Source organism: Peromyscus eremicus, chromosome 7 (genome assembly GCF_949786415.1).
Source record: "Peromyscus eremicus chromosome 7, PerEre_H2_v1, whole genome shotgun sequence".
Classification (NCBI taxonomy): Eukaryota; Metazoa; Chordata; class Mammalia; order Rodentia; family Cricetidae; genus Peromyscus; species Peromyscus eremicus.
In genome coordinates this window covers 45,224,502-45,245,759 of record NC_081422.1, presented here as the reverse complement: position 1 = coordinate 45,245,759, position 21,258 = coordinate 45,224,502, and the positions used below count along the sequence as shown (strand labels likewise).

Sequence of the window (21,258 nt, the reverse complement as noted above, 5' to 3'; positions counted from 1 at the left end):
TTCTGAGCAATTTGAGGTTGTATGGCCCAACAGGAATTTTGTGCTTTTTCCAATCATGAGAGACATGATGTATGTGATCTAATCTAGTTTGAGGAGACATCTCAATAGTCTGTAGGACAGTGGAACAGAATATTTTGAAATTGTGCCATCTATATTTAAATGAATTAAAATTAAATAGCATCAAAATTCTAGTTGCCTAATTGCCTTAGCTATATTTCCAGCATTCAATAGCCACATGTGGCTAGGAGCTGCTATTTTGAACAACATATAGAATATAGAATATTTCCATCTTTGAAAGTTCTAATAGACACTACTTCTCTAGGTTTTTGGGAACTGTACAATTTTTTGCCATATGCCTTAAAATAACTCACCATGATTTTAATCTTAATTTCTACAGCATGCCATGAAGGACTTTGCACAAGGCACAAGCCCAGACCTCAGAGGTCTTTGTTTAGATCTCAGTCCCTGTATTGAGTTTTTGAGAGACTGTAAGCAACTCACCCAGTGTGGGTTCTTTCTTATATGAAATTAATAGTTGGGCCAATGAAATCACGATTTTGGAGATTTAAAATCTAGTATGGGGACTGGAGAAAGGGCGCAGTGGTTAAGAACGCTCACTGTTCTTCCAGAGGACCTGAGTTTGGTTCCCAGCACCCACATCGGGTCGCTCACAGCATCCTCTAGCTATAGCTCCAGGGCACTCGCCACCCTCTTCTGGTGTCTGGATCTCCACGGAGACCTTCACACACATGGCATATTCTCACACAGACACACAGATACACATTTAAAAAAAAAAGTCAGTTATAGCTAGGTGTGGTAGCACGTCATCCCAGCGTTGGGAGGCAGAAACAGTAGAATTAGGAATTCAAGGACATCTTTGACTAATTAGGAAGTTGGAGACCAGCCAGGGGTACCTGAGGCCCTGCCTCAAAAGACTAAAATGATAAATCAGTGGCTTACTTACTAAGTCTTCCCTCCAAAGCATTGAGCTCACAGGTATTGCTCTCATCAAAGCCTGCTTTTTGTTTGTTTGTTTGTTTGTTTTGTTTTGTTTTGAGAAACAGTGTTCTCTTGGCACAGATGACCATCTGCAGGCCTCTGATGCCCGACTGACTCATCAACTAAATGTTTTGGTTTGCATCATTAGGTGCGTAGATGTGCTGCATGCAGTTCTATGCAATTGGAAGTTCCATGCTTCTGTTTTTTTTTTTTTTTTTTTTTTGGTTTTTCGAGACAGGGTTTCTCTGTGTAGCTTTGCGCCTTTCCTGGAACTCACTTGGTAGTCCAGACTGGCCTCGAACTCACAGAGATCCGCCCGGCTCTGCCTCCCGAGTGCTGGGATTAAAGGCGTGCGCCACCACTGCCCGGCCCCATGCTTCTGTTTATAAAGGACTCCACTGCCATAAGCATAGGGTCGTGAGTCTCCTGGTTGTACTCTGCCGTGAAGTGAAGGGATCACCATTCCTTGTCTTGGCAGTGACACTCCCCAGCTAAATGGTGAAGGATAGAGAGTTCTTGGCTGCTCAGGGTCAGCTTTGCCCCAGCTTCAGCCAGAGTGGAACCCACAGGATTTAACCGGCAGAGCTACTGGCTCAATGCAGGTTTGACGCTCTGCTTGCTGTGCTCAGAGGCACACGATGTTTCCAGGAGACTTTGTTTTTTTTCCGCAGCCTTACATATCCAGTCAGGCTGCCCCAAGTAAGGCTTCTCCTTTTCTCTAGTGACTGGAGGAGGAGGTAATTTATTAGGTTAACTATGATTCAATAGGCTCATAGTGACTTTTCTTCCTGAAGTCCTAATGGGGTTTGAGAGGGGCATCCAGGATGGCTAGAAAGTGGTTTGTAATTCCTTGATTATTGAGTTTCGTGTCCCTGGCCAGCTGTGTCCTTGGACAAGGCTCTGACTTTTCTGGGTCTTAACACTGTAAATTCTCCCCTTCTGTATAGGATCACAAGATGGAATGTAATGTGGACATTCCTTTGGCTTCCTTCCTTTCTTCTTCCTTCCTTCCTTCTTCCTTCCTTCCTTCCTTCCTTCCTTCCTTCCTTCCTTCCTTCCTTCCTTCCTTCCTCTCTCTCTCTTTCTCTCTCTCTCTCTCTTTCTCTCTCTCTCTCTCTCTCTCTTTCTTTTTTTCAAAGATCAGTTTACTCTGAACATGCAAATGACTAGTGTTCTTAAAAATAAACAATCAAAGTGGTGACCTCAGCCAGGTCACAGAAGGGAGAAGTCCTGTTATACTTAAGGAAGCTTTTACCTGTCAATGTACCAGGGCATTTTTGGTGCTTTGTTTCAATTAAAAGCACTTATAAAAACTCACTAAAATATGGTTTGCTTGTTTTGTTTTGTTTGTTTTTCGAGACAGGGTTTCTCTGTGTAGTTTTGGTGCCTGTCCTGGATCTTGCTCTGTAGACCAGGCTGGCCTTGAACTTACGGAGATCCGCCTGGCTCTGCCTCCTGAGTGCTGGGATTAAAGGCATGCACCACAACTGCCCGGCTGGCCTTGAACTCAAAGAGATCTACCTGCCTCTGCCTCTAGAGTGCCAGATCTGACTTGTTTATATATATTTTTTATATATCATATATATCATATATATGTTTGCTATTGAAAGGACTGCACGTAGCTTAGGCTGACCAGAAACTGGCTATGTAGCCAAGGATGACTCCTGAGCCTCCTGCTTTCAGCTCCCAGTAAAGGATCACAGGTGTACACCACCATGCTGGCTCTTAGCAGCTATTTTATCTTTAAAATTAATTAATTAGTGTGTGGGAGAGCATGATGTGTGTATATGGGTGCCTGTACCAGAGAGGAGTTCTCCCTTTCCACCTTGAACATGGTTCCTGGATTGAACTCAGGTGTCAAGCTTCTGCAAGAGCCTCTCTGCGCTGAGCCATGCTGCCCACCTTCCCCCTCACAGCAGTTATTCTGAAGAGAGAAGAGACGTGTGTGGTAAAGCCTTGGTCACCCTTGAATTATCTTTCTCTCTCTCTCTCTCTCTTTTTTTTTTTTTTTTTTTTTTTTGGTTTTTCGAGACAGGGTTTCTCTGTGTAGCTTTGCGCCTTTCCTGGAACTCGCTTTGGAGCCCAGGCTGGCCTCGAACTCACAGAGATCCGCCTGGCTCTGCCTCCCCAGTGCTGGGATTAAAGGCGTGCGCCACCACCGCCCGGCATAAATTATCTTTGATGTTTCTGTTGTGATGCTATGATCTGTTTAGCACTGTCCACTTACTTATACCCTAATATTTAAAGACCCCCACCCCACAGCCTCTCTCCTGTGACTCCTTTCTTGTCCTTCTACTTCCTCTTCTCTGGGCTGCCTCGCTCTCCAGCCCCGCGTGGAAAAAGGTTGCTGTTAGTCTGAAGAACGGGGTGGGGGAATCCTGTGACTCACTCCTTTTCCCACCCACCTTGTGGTGAGGTGCTTGCAGCCTTAAGAGAGCAGTGAATACGTGTGTGTGTGTGTGTGTGTGTGTGTGTGTGTGTGTGTGTGTGTGTGTGTGTGTGTTCACATGCGTGCGCGGGAACGCCCGCCTCCAAACCTGCAGTGTAGTGATTGTAAGCATATGTTCATGCTGGCAAGCCCACTTGTGTCAGCTCGGGTGTGTGTGTGTGCGTGCGTGCACACGTGTGTGAGTGCTCGCTGCGCGCGCGCACCGGTCCGGAGCGTGTGCACGCGCCCTCGGCTTCCCCGCACTCACAGGCAGCCCGGGGCTGGCCGCCGGCGCCTCCTGCCTCTCCGTGCCTGCGGTGCGCGCCCTGCTGTTTCTATAGGAACCAGCACGGCGCCGGGCCCCTCCGGCTGCGGCCCCGCGCGCGAGCATGCCCAGTGCAAGCCGCTAGTTTGGCTCGGGTCTAGGTTTCCAGTAAGTGGCATGCGGGACTCGGGAGAGATCCCAGGGAGCTGAGCCGATCGCCTTTGTGTGCAGAGAGAGGAGGAGGCGGCGGCGGACCCCACCCGGGGAGCCCCACGGCAGGAACAATGCTAGCCTGCCTGACCCGCGGGAACTTACTGGACGTCCTGCAGGAGGGCTTCAATGAGGTAACTGCCCTGCTCCTCCCACCCCAAAGCTCCCCGTCACCCCGCGCCTCCCGCCTAATCTCCGGAAGGGGATGGGGAGGGGGCATCCTCTGGGGGAGCCCAGAGCACATCATACGTTAGGGTTGAAGAGCCTGGGTGGCAGAACCAAGGTGGTGGGTGCGGTGCAGACAGATGCACGAACCTGAGGACATCAGAAGGGCGGTGGGCCTCTCTCTAAGCTGGACGATTACCTTCCTGAGCGCAGAGGACAGTAAGGACCACGCACTCAGAAGGCATCTCCGTGCAGGGAAGGTGGTCCCCACGCCTCTCAGGGATTCTCCAGGGACATCCTTGAGGGAAGCCCTGAACAGGAGGCAGCGGAGCTCTTTCTATTTCAGGAGCTAACCGGATGAGTCACGGGAGGGGTGTGGTGGTGTGGCATTGGTAGAAAGTTTGAGAGGGCAGGAGACTGCGGGTGGCCCTTTCTAATGTGATTTTCCTGGGTCCTGCAAGTTAGGTCCTCCACTACCGAGGATAAGGTTGACCGAGAGGAGCAACCTGGGTCACAGGCCCAGTTTTAGGAGCCAACAGGGGCTCCCTTCTATGAGAACTACTGTGAGGAGCCTCAATCTGACAGGAAAGGTGGGCTAGGGTTGACTCAGGCTTGTTTCCTCCTCACAAGTTCCTCTCAGAATTCTGTTACCTCTTCCATTTGCTTCTTTTGTGACCCAGGCGGTTCTGGGGTCTTGTTTGAGACCTTTGCCATTTGCCCCTCCCTGCTCCTCACCCATCCTTTTGGTTGCCTTAGCCTGGCAGCCACGAAGGCACAAGCTATTGGGCACGGCTTCGTGCCCACTTTCCCCTCTGTCCACCTCTCCCTTCTCTATGGATTTCTTAAATTTAAGATTTCTCCTGGTTGGGGGAGTGGGCTTGGGCATACTATTCAAGTGCCCTACCACTGCCCTGCTCTTCCACCCTTTAAGACAGCCCTTGTGTTTTTAAAATCAGTTTTTAGTCAGATAGCATAGGAAAACATACCTCCCCCGCCCCAGTGGTGACTGAACCTAGGGCCTTGCATATGACTAGGGGCTGTACCACTGAGCTACACCCCAACCCAATTTTCTTTTTAAATATTAACATTACAGGCAAGACGGGAGAGCCTTTTGTGCCGATCTCAGCTTCTACCCCCTTCCCAACCTTTCCCCCAGAGGCAACCAACCATTCTCATGAATTTCCATGTCGGATTTTTTTTTCCCTCCCGCTGCACGACAGGCTGCCTCCTTGATCCCTGTTTCTAATTAAGAAGCCCCACATTCTGACCTGCCTTGGAGCCTCCCCCGGTTCCGGCCCCTGTGCCCCAGCCTTGTTCCTGACACACACAGAGAAAAACGGAAATGTTCTGCCAGTGTGGCCAACTGTGCTGGAATTTTCCTTTGGCTGAGGGGTGTCGCAGCCTTCGTTAAAGGGCAGAGCTTGTATCCCGCCTGCACGGCGGGCCTCCTCATCTTCACATCACTCCTGACTGAACACACGTAAGGGAATCGTTAACAAAGAGCTACAGACCCAGAGGTGAAACACAGACAGTCAGGAAGCACACCTCTTTAAGTGCCTCCAGTAGTCACATTCATCTGTTCTCTCTCTCTGCCCCTGGGCCTTCTCTGGTCCTTAGCTGTGTAAATCTGACCCATTCATTGTGGCACAAGTCCCTTGGTCCTCTCATGGCTCTCCCCCTTTTCTGTTTTAACCCGGCTCTCTGGTGTCAGGACCCACCTTCTGATTAGAAGGCAGCTGGCACCCAGCCAAGTCCTAGTCTTTGCTTTCTGCCGGTTTTTCATTTCTAAATCTTTATCTAAAGACCCATGTGAAAACGGAGCGGCCTGGCCATCATTTCCATGCCTCTGTACACGTATATTACCTAACATCCAGTTCTTCCAGAATAAGGGGAAAGGGGCGTGAAAAATATTCTTTTTCCTATGGTGGTAATGGAATATTCCTAAAAACAGCAGCCAGACAACCTTGCAATTAATTCTTCTGTTTAGAGCAATTCAGTAATGTGTCTTTGCCCCCTGTGGTGTTTGAATTGTCCGCCCACCCCGTAAACTGCTCTCTCTGCAGACCCATGTACTCCTTAGTAGTAGAATCCTTAGTAGATCTGAACTCTGGAAACCAAAGTAGCACTTGGATTTCATACCTCTAAGTAATATAAATACCAATGTTACATTTGAAGGATTCCCTAGTTAACATAAATTTTCCCATACATAATACATTTTCTTCATCCCACCCCGCCATACACTTGCACATAATCCTGCTGCTGAACAACAGTCTGAGGGAAGTAATTGGTATGGTTGGTGGGGGCCTTGTTTGATCTAGTCCAGGCTCCAGGTTGCTTAATAGGCCCAGGAATATTCAGTCTCTTTTGCTCAAGTCATATGATAAGACTGTAACTGGAGACTTAAAAGACGGTGTCAGAATACGCTTAATTCCTCTGAGAAATTCTTCCTACTGAGGCTAAGAATACCACACATGCATTCAACTACCTCTTGGGAATAATCTAAGTATATCTGAAGCTATCCTTCTTCACCCAGATGGTTTATTATAGGTCTGTGTGGTTAGGGCTGCAACCTCATTCTCCATGGCAGAGAAAACTCCCACAGGAGACAGGGCTATGGCCTTAATTGGTTAATTATAAAGAGATCCAGCAGCAGAGAGAAACCCTGCCCTTTGAATCAAGGCTTCCCTCTATGTATTGTTGGTCTCTCCTCAATCCATATGTCACTGAATAGAACTGCGTGTGACAGAATCTTTTCAATCACATTGCCCACCTAGAGTCCTGGCCTCAGCATGCCTGGCAAAGAAGTCACAGAATTGATTCATGTCAGAGATGCTAAAGCAATCTCTTGTATTGACATGGTTAATTTTGACTGTGAATTATCCATAGATTTTGGCTACTGTCATTGGTAACCCACCTTGGCTATGTGGGTTTTCTGTAATTCTCTACTTCCCTATTCTGCATTTGTTTCAAAGCAAATTGTGTGTGTGTGTGTGTGTGTGTGTGTGTGTGTGGTGTGGTGTGTAATGTATGTGGTGTGTGTGTGTGTGATATGGTGTGTGTAATGTGTGTGTGTGGTACGTGTATGTGTGGTGTGTTTGTGTGTGAGATGTGTGTGTGTGTGAGATGTGTGTGTGTGGTGTGTGTGTGTGTGAGATGTGTGTGTGTATGTGTGTGTGTGAGAGATGTGGTGTGTATGTGGTGTATGTGTGTGTGTGTGAGATGTGGTGTATGTGTGTGGTGTGTGTGTATGTGTGTGTATGTGTGTGTGTGAGATGTGTGTGCGTTTGAGATGTGGCGTGTATGTGTGTGTGGTGTATGTGTGGGTGTGGGTGTGGGTGTGGGTGGGTGGGTGTGAGATGTGTATGTGGTGGTATGGCGTGTGTGCAGCCTTGAAATTGATGTCAAGTGTCTTCTTCAATTGTTCTCCCCTTACTTTTTACAAAATAATTTGTTTTACATATATTTTATGTACATTGGTGTTTTGCCTGCATGAATGTCTGTGTGAAGGTGTCGGATCCCCTGGAACAGGAGTTATAGACAGTTGTGAGATGCCATGTTGGTGCTGAGAATTGAACCCGGGTCCTTTGGAAGAGCAGCCAGTGCTCTTAACAGCTGAGCCATCTCTCCAGCCCCTCTCCCCTCACTTTTTGAGACAGGGTCTCTCATGGAACCTGGAGCTCACTGATTCCACAAGCCTGCCTGGCCAGCGAGCTCTGGAAATCAGCCTGTCTCTGCCTGCCCAGTGCTAGGATTCCAGCTGGGTGCTGCTGTGCCTGGCATTTTACGTTGGTGCTGGGCACTGGGTCTTCCTGCTTACATAGCAAACACTTCACTGACTGACCTGTCTCCTGGGCCTGTTGTTTCTGACATGGGCTCTCACGTAACCCAGGCTGGCCCTGAACTCCATATGTAGCAAAGGATGACATTGAATTCCCGATCACCCTGTCTCCATTTCTGCAGTGCTGTCCCTCAACACCTAGTTCAAGCTACTTGGTAGGGGTTGTTAAATTAACATCGTCTTTGGCAATATGAATTTCTGCTAGTGTTTTTCCTGGGGGATAACCTCCTTTTTAAAAACTTTGGTGTTTGTGTTGGGAGACTTTAATAGACCTACGATTATGGTATGGTTTGACCAATAACATTTGTTTATTCATTCATTGGATGAGGGGAGTACACAGAGCTATTGAAAATTGTATAGGGAGAGACAAAATCTACTGGGAGAGCCCCAGCAGGATGCTTAATATGTCATAAACACCACAAAAGAGTAATGTTTATGGGAGATTATAGAAACACTTTCTAACTAATAAAGCCATGAAAGGAAGCAAATATTTATCCACCTTTGTGTTCACTAAGGTCAGATCCCGTCTCCCCCCCCCCCCATCAGCTGGTATACGTGTGCAGGCAGTCACAGTCACTCAGCAAACGCTCCCTGAATTACTGTGTTTACCAGGCACTCTGCCAGGCTCTGGAAATAGAAGCAGAATAACAGAGTCTGTTCCCTAATGGAGTTCACAGGCCAATGAAGATAAAGAAAGCCTCATGCTTGGGAACTTTGTGGTGATACAGACATCCGCTTGAGGAAAAGAGTGAACTTCTGCCTAGCTTTGATGTGAACGGCTAAGAGGTTGAAAGTCAAGGGAATGACTTATGAAAACGTTGGTCAACTAGAAGCCAGTTGTCTGACCATGTGGACCGGCAGATTTTTTTTCCCAACCCATTTTTCTCCAAGTAGGAAAGGGACATATTAAAAAGCCACCTCAAGGTTCACAGGCTTGGCTGGGGGAAGTAGCGCATCGCTGGAGTCCCAGCTACTCAGCAGGTTGAGGCAGGAGGGTTGCTTAGCCCACGTGTTGCTTGTTGAGTCACCATGGGCAACATAATAGGTCCTTGTCTGGAAAAAAAAAAAAAAAAAAAAGGCTGGGAGGACGAGGGTGGTGAGATGGCTCAGTGATCACGGCTTTGGCCACCAAGCCTGTGACCTGAGTTCAGTATCTAGAACCTCCATGATGGAAGAGGAGAACTGAGTCCTGCAAGTCGTTCTCTACACACCCGCCATGGCAGGCATGCACCCACCCACCCCTAGTCATCAAAGATACATAAATAAATACATACATAAATAAATAAATGTTTTGTGTTTAAAGGGAAGGGTAGGGGCAGGGAATTTATCTGCTCGACATTCCCTGAGAACAGAGTGTGAGCCTCTGTCTGGCCTCATCTTGTGAAGGGGATGGATACTGAGGAAAGAAGAGGATACTGAGGCAGGAGAGCTGCCGGGAGCACCCTCTTTTAGTGCCTCCTGCTTTCCATGAAGTAGCGTTGCAGCATTGGGCCAAAAAGAGGCTCTCAGATATTCCCGCAATGAATTCCTCAGTGCTTTGCTGTAGAAATTAAAGGCCCATTAAGTATTTAATGTAACGAAGGACTCCGCCTCTCAGCTGATTTTTTTCTATCTAGACTGACTTCCTCACTCCCCACCCAGCCTCACTGGCTTTGTTCCCGCTGGCACCAATGCCAGCCCAACAGATGCTCCCTGGCTGAAAGCTACCAGGCAGCCTTGTGTTCCCGGTGCGGAGTGATGGGCAGACCAGGCGTGTGCGGCCCTGATAGGGCACGGTTTGCCAGGTGCCACTCCCCCAGGCAGTTTAGAGAGTTTGAGTGTGCATAATACTTCATCTGCCTTGATGGGCTTTGTCTGGGCTGTGGGGACCAAAGGCTCAAACTCCTGCTTTTCTGAACGCCTTTCTGTATTAGTTCCTAAGCTAACTGCCATTGAAGTGGTCATACACATAACCTTCATTGGCCATTTTTGGTAAGGGGGTGAATCCGGTATCAGAAGCTCTGAGGGTAGGCCAGATGGTCTGCTTCTAAACTAAGAGACACCATAGACTATAGATTGATTGATGAGATTATAGATTGACTATAGATGCATTGATTTATTCTCATGCGTTTATTGAGCACTTACCTTATAACGTGTATTCATGAAGGAACAGATTGTTTAGAGAGCTTATAATTATTGGAAATTTTATGTTTATGAAATGGTATCGTTCTGAAAAACCTTAGCTCTTCTTCTTTTTCTATATGATCCTTTGGCCATAAAGCTGAACATTTGATATAAATGGCCCTGTCCATGTGAGGAAGAAGAAATTTTAATGATACTTTTATTTTGACCCAACTGACCACCAAGTACAATGAACAAAGAACACTGGAGTAAAGGACCAAAAGAATTAATAGAAAAGAGCCTGGTGTCGGGCTGTAGTGTTGCATGCCTTTAATCCCAGCGCTCTGGAGGCAGAGGCAGGCGGATCTCTGTGAGTTCCAGGCCAGCCTGGGCTACATAGTGAGTTCCAGGAAAGGCGCAAAGCTACACAGAGAAACCCTGTCTCGGAAAAAAAAAAAAAAAAAGAAAAGAAAAAAAGAAAAAGGAAGGAAGGAAAGAGCCAGGCAGTGGTTGTGCACACCTTTAAACCCAGCACTCGGGAGGCAGAGGCCTGCTGATCTCTGAGTTTGAGGCCAGCCTGGTCTACAGACTGAGTTCTAGAATAGCCAGAGCTGTATAGAGAAACCTGTCTTGAAAAAACAGAACAAAACAAAAAGAATTAGTAGAAAAGAAATACAGTATTGTGGGTTTTTTTTTCCCCTGCTGGCAGAATTTGGCCCTGTCATAACTTAACCTGGGCTTTTGTGTCTGAGGAACTCCCTAACCCTGCCTTCTCACCTTCTGCTGCTGGAGAGGCTGCGCTCTAAACAGGAATCCTCCGGTCTCACTGTTAAACTAATTTCCTTTGGCCGTTTGGCTTCCTTCCTCACTGTCTCTGCACTTGCTGCTCTCCCGGTTGGCCAGCAGGGGGCCACAGAGCCAAACCACGTCGATGGAGTTCCCTGGTGGAAATTACAACTTGCTTTTGCAGCTCTACCCAAACACATCCTCTGCAGAAACAGGCTTTGATCTCCTTCGCCGAGGGGCGGGGAGCAGAGGCCAAGGCTATGAAGTTGTTTGGAGGGAAGGGCAGATCCTAAAGAAAAACAGAAGGCAAGTTACATCTGGCAGCAAGGAGGCTTTCAAGGCCAAGGGTCCCTGCCCAGATGAAGGGTGTGGATAGGACTGTCTACACGGAGAGTTTGAACCCAGATTGTAAGGTACATGAAGTGGACTTGGAGGAAGCTGACAGAAACAGGCACCAGTAGTGAGCCTTGTCAGATTCAAAGCCCGCTTAAACAGCTACCACTGCTGCTTCTGTTTCTCCTTCCTCTGAGGCCTGACTCAGCTATCATAAAATCTCTGTCTTTCTAGAATTATCCATGACATTGACATCTTTTAAAAATATTTATTTTTATGTGTATGAATGTTCTGTCTGCATGTGTATATGCTGGTGCACTTATAAGTGTCTGGTGCCTATGGAGACCAGAAATGGCATCAAATCCCCTGGAACTGGAGTTACAGCTGGTTGTGAGCCGACATATAGGTGCTGGAAACCAGGGTCCTCTGCAAGAGCAGCCAATGCCCTTAAGCTGTGAGCCATCTCTCCAGCCCAGGACACTGACATCTTTATCACTTCCCCAGAACAAGTTAAAGGTGAAACTCACGACAAAGTCAGCGTCTGTCCGTCATGGACAGCATACATACCAACTGTCTGTCTGACTCCTTTTTTCTTTGTGAAAATCTGGCCACAAGTGCCAAAACCCAGCTTGAACAAGAAGAATAGGAAGTGGAGTTTACTGACTCATGGAATCCTAGGAAAATCTGAAAAATTAAACCACAGAAAAGGCAGGGCCATGGCAGCAATTTAGACTTAGTGAAAAGCAAAAACTCCAACTCTGGCAGCAAGGCTCCCCAGCTCTCTGCCCCCTTTTCCACGGTGTCTTTATTTCTTCTTTTACACACAGCTTCTCACGGGTAAATGGGCAGCCTGGTTTATCACAACGTCTAAGTGTGTTTGTGTGGGTGCTCGTGTGCACACGTGCACATGTGTGTGCAGGTCATTCCTCTGGTGCCTTCCGCCTTTTGTTTAAAACAAGTTCCCTTATTGGCCTGGGACTTTACCAGCAGTCTAGAGTGGGTGGCCAGGGAGCTTCCAGGGGTCCGCCTGTCTCCATCTCATCTTAACACCTCTGGGGTCACAAGCATGTGCCACCATACCCCAGCTCTGGGAGATCTGACACCCTCTTTTGGACTCTGGGGCACTTTGTCTGTCTGTCTGTTTCTCTCTGTCTCTGTCTGTGTGTCTCTGTCTGTCTCTCTGTGTCTCTGTCTCTCTCTGTCTAGCTGTCTCTCTCTGTCTCTCTCTCTCTCTTGCACACACACATACACACACACAATTGAAATGAATCTTTTCTTTTTAGTTCTATTTGGAGTAAGGTGCAAGGGAGAAGCAGGGAAATCAGAGGGGAGGTTTCACAGGGAAGAAAAAGAACATGAGTGATTTAGGATCTGAACCTCTCACCCTAGTCCTAACCAAAGAAGACGTAGTTAAAAAAAAAAAATCTGAGGCTGGAGAGATGACTCAGTAGTTAAGAGCACTGGCTGCTCTTCTAGAGAACCCAGGTTTGATTCCCAGTACCCACGTGGTGGTTCACAACCATCTGTAACTCCAGTTCCAGGGTATCCAGTACCTTCTTCTGGCCTCTACAGGCACCAGACACACATGTGATATACAGATGCACATGCAGGCAAAACACCCCTACACATAAAAAACCAAGCTTAATTAACTAAAACTCTGGGCCTATGAGATGACCTACCACCCAGTCTAATGACCCAAGTTTGATCCTTGGGAGCCACATGATAGAAGGAGAGATTCCTCCAAGTTGTCCTCTGACCTCCACATGCATATTATGATATGTTTACACACACCCTAATCTCCCTAGACACACAGTCACACACAAATAAGTAGATAAAGATAATACAATTTTTTTTTAAACATCTGGCTTTGGGGAACTGAGGATATAGGTCAGGGGTAGAGTGCTTGTATACGTTGAGACCCGGAGTTTAACACCTAGCAATGCAAAACAAATATCTAGCTTTGTTTAAATTACAATGTAAAGAATACCAATATAGAAAAAAAAAAAAAAGAGGGAGATGAAAATAAAACAATGGGTGGAACTTGCAGAGAGGGACAGACTCTTGCAGAAATTACTTAGTGTTTCATCTGCTGTGGAGGGAGATGCCCTGATCTGTTCTTGTGAAAGCCAGGCAGCTGAGCCAGGCAGGGCTGGGCTCACACCACAGCCTCTTCTAAGGTAAGCATGCAACAGGAAGTGGGTGGTGCGCTGCTCCTCACAAGAATGACTCTGTCCTTTCAATCAGGCTTTTCAGAGCAGCAGCAGACATTGGTAGCAAAGGAACACGGTCTTTTCTGCCTTTTAAGTGAGAAGTGCAGAGAGCCCCAGGCCACAGGAAGACCAGACCCCCACTTTAGAGGTCGAACACAACCCCCCTCTGCGGGTTAGACAGAAAATTGTGGAGCTGAGACCTGGAGAAGAACACTCTAACCCTTCACCTCGGATAAGAACTGCCCCATGCCGCTGTGAAGGTCTGAACACTCTTGTTAGATTCCATTGGGCTGACTTATGCCATCGGAAGTGATGATAGATGTCCCAAATGCTAGCTATTAATTTTAAAAAAATAGTTGATTTAACCTAAGATTTGCTTATCAGTTTTTAAAAACTATGTGAGTCTGGGCATAATACAAAATAGCCGCAGCATCCTAATACCTTCCTGGGAGGACTTCCGGATCCATCATAATGATGACTTAGCTTCCCAGTTCCCGCACTGCCCCTTCTGCTGCGATGAACACCTCTGGGCCACTTCATCAAGACACGTGTGGAACCATGTCGCCCACACCTTTTAAAAAACGGTTTTCTTTTTTAGAGGGAGAGGGTCTGGTTCCCTCACCCAGGCTGTCCACTCAAGTTCACTGTGTAGCCCAGGCTAGTCCTCGTGCCTCAGCCTTCTGAGTGCTGTGATTACAGGTGTGTACTCCCACATCTGGCTCTATACCTGGTGTCTTGAACCCCGACACTGTGCTCCAAACCCAGTTTCCACTATTAATTTAATTAAACTTAATATTTTTGTTCCATCGACCTCTCCTTTCCTGGTGTTTTCCATCCTCTCATCTTTTTTGGGGGATGGGGGTTTCGAGACAGGGTTTCTCCGTGTTGTTTTGGTGCCTGTCCTGGAACTCACTCTGTAGATGAGGTTGGCCTCAAACTCACAGAGATCTGCCTGGCTCTGCCTCCCGAGTGCTGGGACTAAAGGCGTGCGCCACCACCTCCTAGCCTTATCCTCTTCATTTTATCCACTGGTTTCATCTTTTCTCCCTGGCCCTGACTCAGACCGGTGACTCCAGCCCTCCCTCCCTTTGCCCGGGTGGTCCTGGAGTCCCTGACTACCTCCAGCTCTCCAGAGCCTTTACTTGGTTCCTCCACGGATGGTCCGGGCCTGCTGAGCCACGCTAGAGTAAATCGCTCCACCTTGCCAGGTGACTCACTTGCGGCATCATGCTCTCTAGCCCCTGTGAGCGTCTTCAGTGGTCCCACAGGGTCTGCTGCAAATCTCGCTCCCTTACCTTCTCTCCCAGTCGATCCTCCTCCCAGGAATGAATGGCTTGGGGGAAGTGGGACTGGGACTAAACTGTCGATATTCCTCTTCCCACCCCACTCTTCCCCATAGCCCTGCACTCTGGATGGGGGGAAGTAGCCCTTTCCTTCCTCCCAGCCTGTCTGCATCAAGTAGCCCCTTCTTCTGATCATTTCTATGTCACTGACCCATCCTAAAAGCCAGTCATGCCCTATCCTGTTTTTCCCTCCAGCTAGGACCCTCTCTCCCTTCTTCTTCGTTTTCTTTTCTCACCTTCTGGGCTCCTCTCAGTTCGCTGCCACCTAACTTCGGCCTTGCTGCGCTACAGGGTCTGTTCCCCAAAAGGTCACCAGCTTGAGCTGTTATTACTACATCAAACGGTCGTCCGGTTCCTCAGGCTGCTGCTGACCTGAACGTCTCTCTTCTCTGAATTCCTTGCCACATACTGATCTGTCCTGAGTCTTCCTGAATGTCCTGACACTTTTTGTTGTTCATCTCGCCATTTCTCCCTTTAAAAATGTGTTTGTATGTGTGTGGATGGATGGATGTGTGTCAGTATGTGTATGGGAGCTAGAGGCTGCTGTCAGGGTCTTCCTTGATCACACACCACCTTGTCTATTGAGGTAGACCCTTGAACTTGCTCATTTTGGCTAGTCTGTCTAGCCAGCTTACTCTCGGGAATCCCTGTTTCCACCTCCTACTCTGGGCATCACACTCACCCAGCTTTTATGTGGTTTCAGGGATCTGAACTCCTATCTTTATGCTTGTGTGGTAAGCTGAGACATTTCCCTAGCCTGGCACTTGTTCCCCACCCTTTAAAAATCATGATGATGATGATGATGATGGTGATGATGATGATGATGGTGACGATGATGATATGATGATGTGGTGTACATGGGCGTGCATGCCACAAAACATGTGGTAGTCAGAGGACAACTCTGTGGAGTCTGTTCTTTCTTTCCACCTTTACATGGGCTCTGGGGACTTAACTCAGTTCAGCAAGTGCCTTTACCTGCTGACCTGAGTTCATCTCACTGGCCCACCACTTGTTGACAAGTCCCAGGTTTCTTGGTTATAGTAGAAATAATATTTTTTTTTTCCGAGACAGGGTTTCTGTGTAGTTTTGGAGCCTGTCCTGGATCTCTCTCTGATCCAGGCTGGCCTCAAACTCCCAGCGATCCGCCTGGGCTCTGCCTCCCGAGTGCTGAGATTAAAGGCGTGCACCACCGCCGCCCGGTGAAATAATATATTCTTTGGAGTAAGATGGAATGGATTCAAATCCTGGTTGACTACTTATTGGTAGTGTACCCTTGAGCATGTTTTCCATATGAAAAGGGCATAAATAACGATGATTTTAATGATTGGGTCTTAGTTTGCTCTCTATTGCTGTAATAAAACACCGTGACCAAAAGCAGTGTTGAGGAGGACAGGGTTTTATTTGGCTTATACTTCCACATCAAAGTAAATCATCAAAGGAAGTCGGGGCAGGAACTGAAGCAGAGGCCATGGAAGAACAGTGCTTACTAGCATGCTCCTTATGGCTTGCTCAGCCTGCTTCCCTAGACCACCCAGGACCACCTTCCTGGGGTGGCACCACTTCCAGGGGCCTGGGGCCCCTCACATCAGTCATTAACCAAGAAAATGCTATGTAGATTTGCCGACAAGCAATTTAATGGAGATATTTTCTCAGTCAAGGGTCTCCTCCCAGATGTCAAGTTGACAAAAAACTAACCAGGACAAGTCTGGTGGCTGAAGAAGATAATGCATGCAGTCTCTCTCTGTCTCTGTCTCTGTCTCTGTCTCTGTCTCTGTCTGTCTCTGTCTCTCTCTCTCTCTCTCTCTCTCTCTCTCTCTCTCTCTCTCTCTCTCTCAGTGGCTGACAAGAGTGCATTCAAGTTCTCTTCTTTCCCTTAGGTACCCTCACTTCTCAACCCTTTTCATACCAAGTCACTTCTCATAGTTTGCCTCACTTTTTGAAATGCTTTGGAACACAGGATTTAGAGTAAGCATGAATGCAAATCTTTGTCCTGCCATGGACCAGCCCTATGACTGCAGCTGTGCCTCGGTTTTCATATCTATCAAATGGGAAGAATAGTTCTGAGAAGGATCAGTGTGTACGAGGAGGTGGTTAATATGCGAAAGTGTGTGGTCAAGTACTTAGCACAGTACCTGGCATGTAGGAAGTGCTCAGTGGAAGGTAGTCATTTGCACAGTTCATATGTGTGTATAATATATATGTATATATTATACACACATATACATATATAATTTATTTTCATTTTATATACATTGGTGTTTGTGCCTTTATTCCTGTCTGTGTGAGGATGTCGGATCCCCTGAAACTGGAGTTACAGATAGTCGTGAGCTGCCATGTGGGTTCTGGGAATTGAACCCAGGTCTTCTGGAAGAGCAGTCACTGCTCTTAACTTTTGAGCCATCTCTCCAGCCCCACATAGATACCTCTTAATGTGTGTCTTCAGCCCAATGCCCCATGTCTTGTGCTCTGATCTGTATTTTGTCAGCTGGATGGGAAACATCCCCACCCCAGCGTAAATAATTCATACTGTGCCCAAAACTTAACTGTTTGTATTGCCCACTACGTGTTCTCCAGGTCACCTTTAGCCCTTCCAGCACTGCCAGCCAGCGGCTCTGGGGCATTGCTTTCTGGTCCTTTCTCTCTGCTGCATCCTGTCACACCTTCAATTTGCTCCTGGAGTGTGTTATCTTCTCCCTGGTGATGCTTCCTTTCAGGAGCTCAGCTTCATCACTTGGCCTCCTTATTGCCTTGTCTGACAATGGATGTTCCTTATTACAACTGATAATTGCAAAGATAGGCTAATCCTTAGCTAACATGATCAAGAAGAAAAGGAGAGAAATGAAAAAATATATAAAATTAGAAATGAACTTGGAAAAATAGCCATTGAAACGGGAACAAAAATTACAAAAGAGTTTATAGACCTCTGTATAACTATGTGGTCATTTTTAGGAAATTAGACAGTTAGAAACAGAAGTTCTCATGGAGAAATAAATAGACAAGACTACTTAAGAAACCAGCAAGATAATTTTCAAGGAAAGAGGATTGGCCCTTGAAGATATTAACATATATTGCATGGGGCTGGGAATATAGTTCAGTTGGTAGAGTGCTTGCCTGGCATGTGCCCAGGGTTCAACCCTCACCACCCTTGTGAGGATCATGGTCTAAACTGGTCATGGCCACCTTTGTCTACTTAGTGAATTGGAGGTCAGATTGGATACACGAGCCAGCCAGCCCTCCACCAGCACTTGGGAGGCTGTCACGGAAGGATCAAGAGTTTGAGGCCACTCTGGGCCACACAGTGAGGCTTTGTTTCTTAATAAATACTCTCTGAGTAGCACGTTTTGGTGCTGGTACATGGGTAGACATAGACAAGTGAGGCGGAATAGAAAGCCCAGAAATAGGCCCAAGAATTTATGGAAGTTTAGAATGTGATAAAGTAGCATCTCAAATCATTGGAATAGAGAAAGACTATGTTTGTATAAATGGGTGTTGGAGCAAGTGGCTAACCGTTTGGGAAAGTATAAATTAGAGCTGAATTTCATATCATATACAAGAATAAACTCCAACTGGATATAAGATCTAAAAGTAAAAATGAAAGCATACAAAGATTTTTCTTTTACCTCTTAATTGGGCTTTCTAACCATGAATCAAAATTTGAGGGCTTAACAAAAATTAAAAACAAAAACCTCATAACACTCTACCAAAAATAAAGTGATAACTCATGAACTGGAAAGTATCTGTGGCATATGCCCAAACAAGGACCTTAATATATGAAGAATGCCTGGGGCACCCAAATTCATTTCTCTCTGTTTCTGGTCTGTCAAGGAGTGAGGAGTCTAGCCGCATTGTCCCAACTCCAGGGACTCTGCCATACTTCCTCTACTGGAGATATCTGATGCGTCCATAAGTGGAATGCTTGCCTGGCATGCATGAAGCTCTGGGATTAATCTTCAACACCACATAAAAGCAGGCATTGTGGCACCTGCCCGGAACCCCAGCATTTGGGAGGTAGAAGCAGGAGGATCAAGTGTTCAGTTATCCTTGGCTACATAACGAGTTCAAGACTAGCCTGGGACCCTTCAGAAGACCCTATCTCAAAAAAAAGAAAAAGAAAAAAAAAAGAAAGAAAAATTAAAAGCCCTCAGAAAGACATGATAGTCTTGCCAAAGCCTATAAACTGAATTTCATCATCAGGACGGCAGGGGAAAACTAAAGGCCAGTGAGATGGCTCGGTGCTTGCCCTCAAGCCTGGTGACTTTTTTGATCCCAGGACCCATGTGGCACTTTTTTAAAGAACAAATTCAGAGGAAGTCTGTAGATTATGCCAATGGTAGTTTCCTGTTTTGGTCACGTGCTGTGGTTCTCTCGTGGTGATCTGGGTAATGAGTGCCGATGAGCTCTTTGTCTAGTGACCTTTGAGGACAGGATGTCCTATAGACAGGGCTAGCCTCAAACTTGCTGTGTAGCTAAGCATGCCCTCGAGCCTGAAGGGGATTACAGGCACGTCGTCACCACGCCCACTTTATGTAGTGCCGGTGATTGAACCCAGAGCCTTCTACATGGCAAACTGTCTACCTATGGAACCGTGTCCCCAGCCCACATTTACCTTTTCATGAGCCATAAATTATTTCACAATGAAAAGTAATTAAGTTAAAAAAAAATAATCCTTAGGGGTTTTGAATGACCCGGTCCATATGAGCAACAATGGGGGTTCTGGTGGGAACAAGGGAAGAAGGAAGGCAGAAGAGAGCAAAAAAGGAAGCAGAGAAATAAGTGAGGGAACTTCACATATCCTTTACACCCAATGCATTGTGGTAGATGTGAAGTGACAGGACTCCAGAGGGCTTTAGGCCAGAAGGAAGCTAATTCCCATGAGCTGAGGAGGCACTCTGGCACAGAACTACACCCCAGCTCTTTGTCTTGCCATGCATCTAGGGAGAGGACCAGTGGTCTGAGTTGGTCTTTTTCACACTCAAATGGGCGTACAGACATCAGGGGATCCCGTTAAAACACAAGTTCTGATTTGGCAGAGCTGGGAGGTGCTAAGAACTGCCTGCTTTTCCATCAGATTCCCAAGTGATGCTGCTGTGGCTGGTCTGAACCACACTGAGCAGTCGAGAGCCACTTAGTGTAGATGAGTAGTACACAAGGGACCCACGCATCGCCTGTGGAGGGGTGCTTTAGACTAAAGAGCATCCTTTGAGGTTTACCGAATCACTTACAGCTCAGAGATGCATTAATTTAGGTGTGGGAAGAACTTTTGCTGTGGGTATTAAATTCAAATCCCATATTCATGGTTCACTATCTGTGGAGACCCACAGAGGCTTCCTAGTGAGACCTTACTCAAGGCCAGAGAATCTGAGCTTGCTTTACCCAGCAGGGCTGCAAAATGGGATGATTTGACCAGGGGAGTAGTTACCAGGTGTTTTGAAGGGTCTACACTTGGCTGTGCCATGTACTTTGATCTTGAAAGGGGGAGGTCTTTTACTTCGTCCCTTGGCATTGTACAAAAAGCCCTTGGAATAAACCCCGAGGTGATTGGGTATTGACCCAGGGCCCTCCCGAAGCTATCCAGTGTCTGTCTTTCTTATCATCTCTTTCTATCTATCATTTCCTTATTCCTCTCTCCTCCCCTCAAGAACTCTTCAACAGGTCGAAGATGAACTCCTGCAGACTCCCACAACTATCTGGGTGGCCTTGAACAGGTTATTTCCCTTATTATGAGTCTCAGTTTTTAGTCTTCATCGCAGATAGAACATCTAAATCAATCAGATTAACAGGAGAGAACAATGTGTTTAAGAGAACTAGCATAGCTTTGGATACAGAATAGATGTTCAGAAACTTGTTGACTGTTGATGCTGTGCATCCCCGTTTGTTAGAAGACTCCAGCAGGGACTGATTGATGTGCATGAGAAGTAGTTAGCAGCCTGTAGCTAGAGTTTTCCTGCCTGGCCCACAGTCAGGACAAATCTCTGTCACTTGCCAGTCCCACAGCCGCTCAGACCCAACCAAGTAAACACAGAGACTTATATTGCTTAAACTGTTTGGCCTAATGGCTCAGGCTTCTAGCTATCTAGTTCTTACATCTTAAATTAATCCATTTCTATAAATCTATACCTTGCCACATGGCTTGTGGCTTACTGGCGTCTTCACATGCTGCTTGTCGTGGTGGCGGCTGGCAGTGTCTCCCTCACTCAGCCTTCCACTTCCCAGAATTCTCCTCTCTCCTTGTCCCACCTACTTCCTGCCTGGCCACTGGCCAATCAGTGTTTTATTTATTGACCAATCAGAGCAATTTGACATACAGACCATCCCACAGCAGCAGCCTCTCTGTGGTCTTGCCATGCATCAGATAGAGAGGACCAGTGGTCAGTTTTGCATCCTAGACAGTTTGCTTCTTTGCAGCCAGGCAAGGCTATGGTTACTTAAGAAGAAATTATATTGACCTACTGAAAAATTATGTCCCTGCACAATGAACTTCTACAGTAACTTAGGTGTAGGCCTGATGAAATGTGACAAGTGATTCAGTCATGGAAGCAAATATTTGTTGAGCACCTGTTCTCCTAAGAGGTAAAGTGTTC

At 46.8% G+C, this 21,258-nt stretch overlaps 1 protein-coding gene across 1 annotated transcript in view; it reads left to right on the top strand.

Annotated features, from left to right (window-relative positions):
* The first annotated feature begins 3,827 nt into the window (after positions 1-3,827).
* Positions 3,828-21,258, top strand: part of Dixdc1 (DIX domain containing 1) — an 81,144-nt gene continuing 63,713 nt past the window's right edge. The window contains exon 1 of the mRNA XM_059267841.1: positions 3,828-4,036. Coding sequence (XP_059123824.1) covers positions 3,977-4,036 — 60 coding nt within the window. The 5' untranslated portion in view covers positions 3,828-3,976. The remainder of the gene's footprint in view (positions 4,037-21,258) is intronic.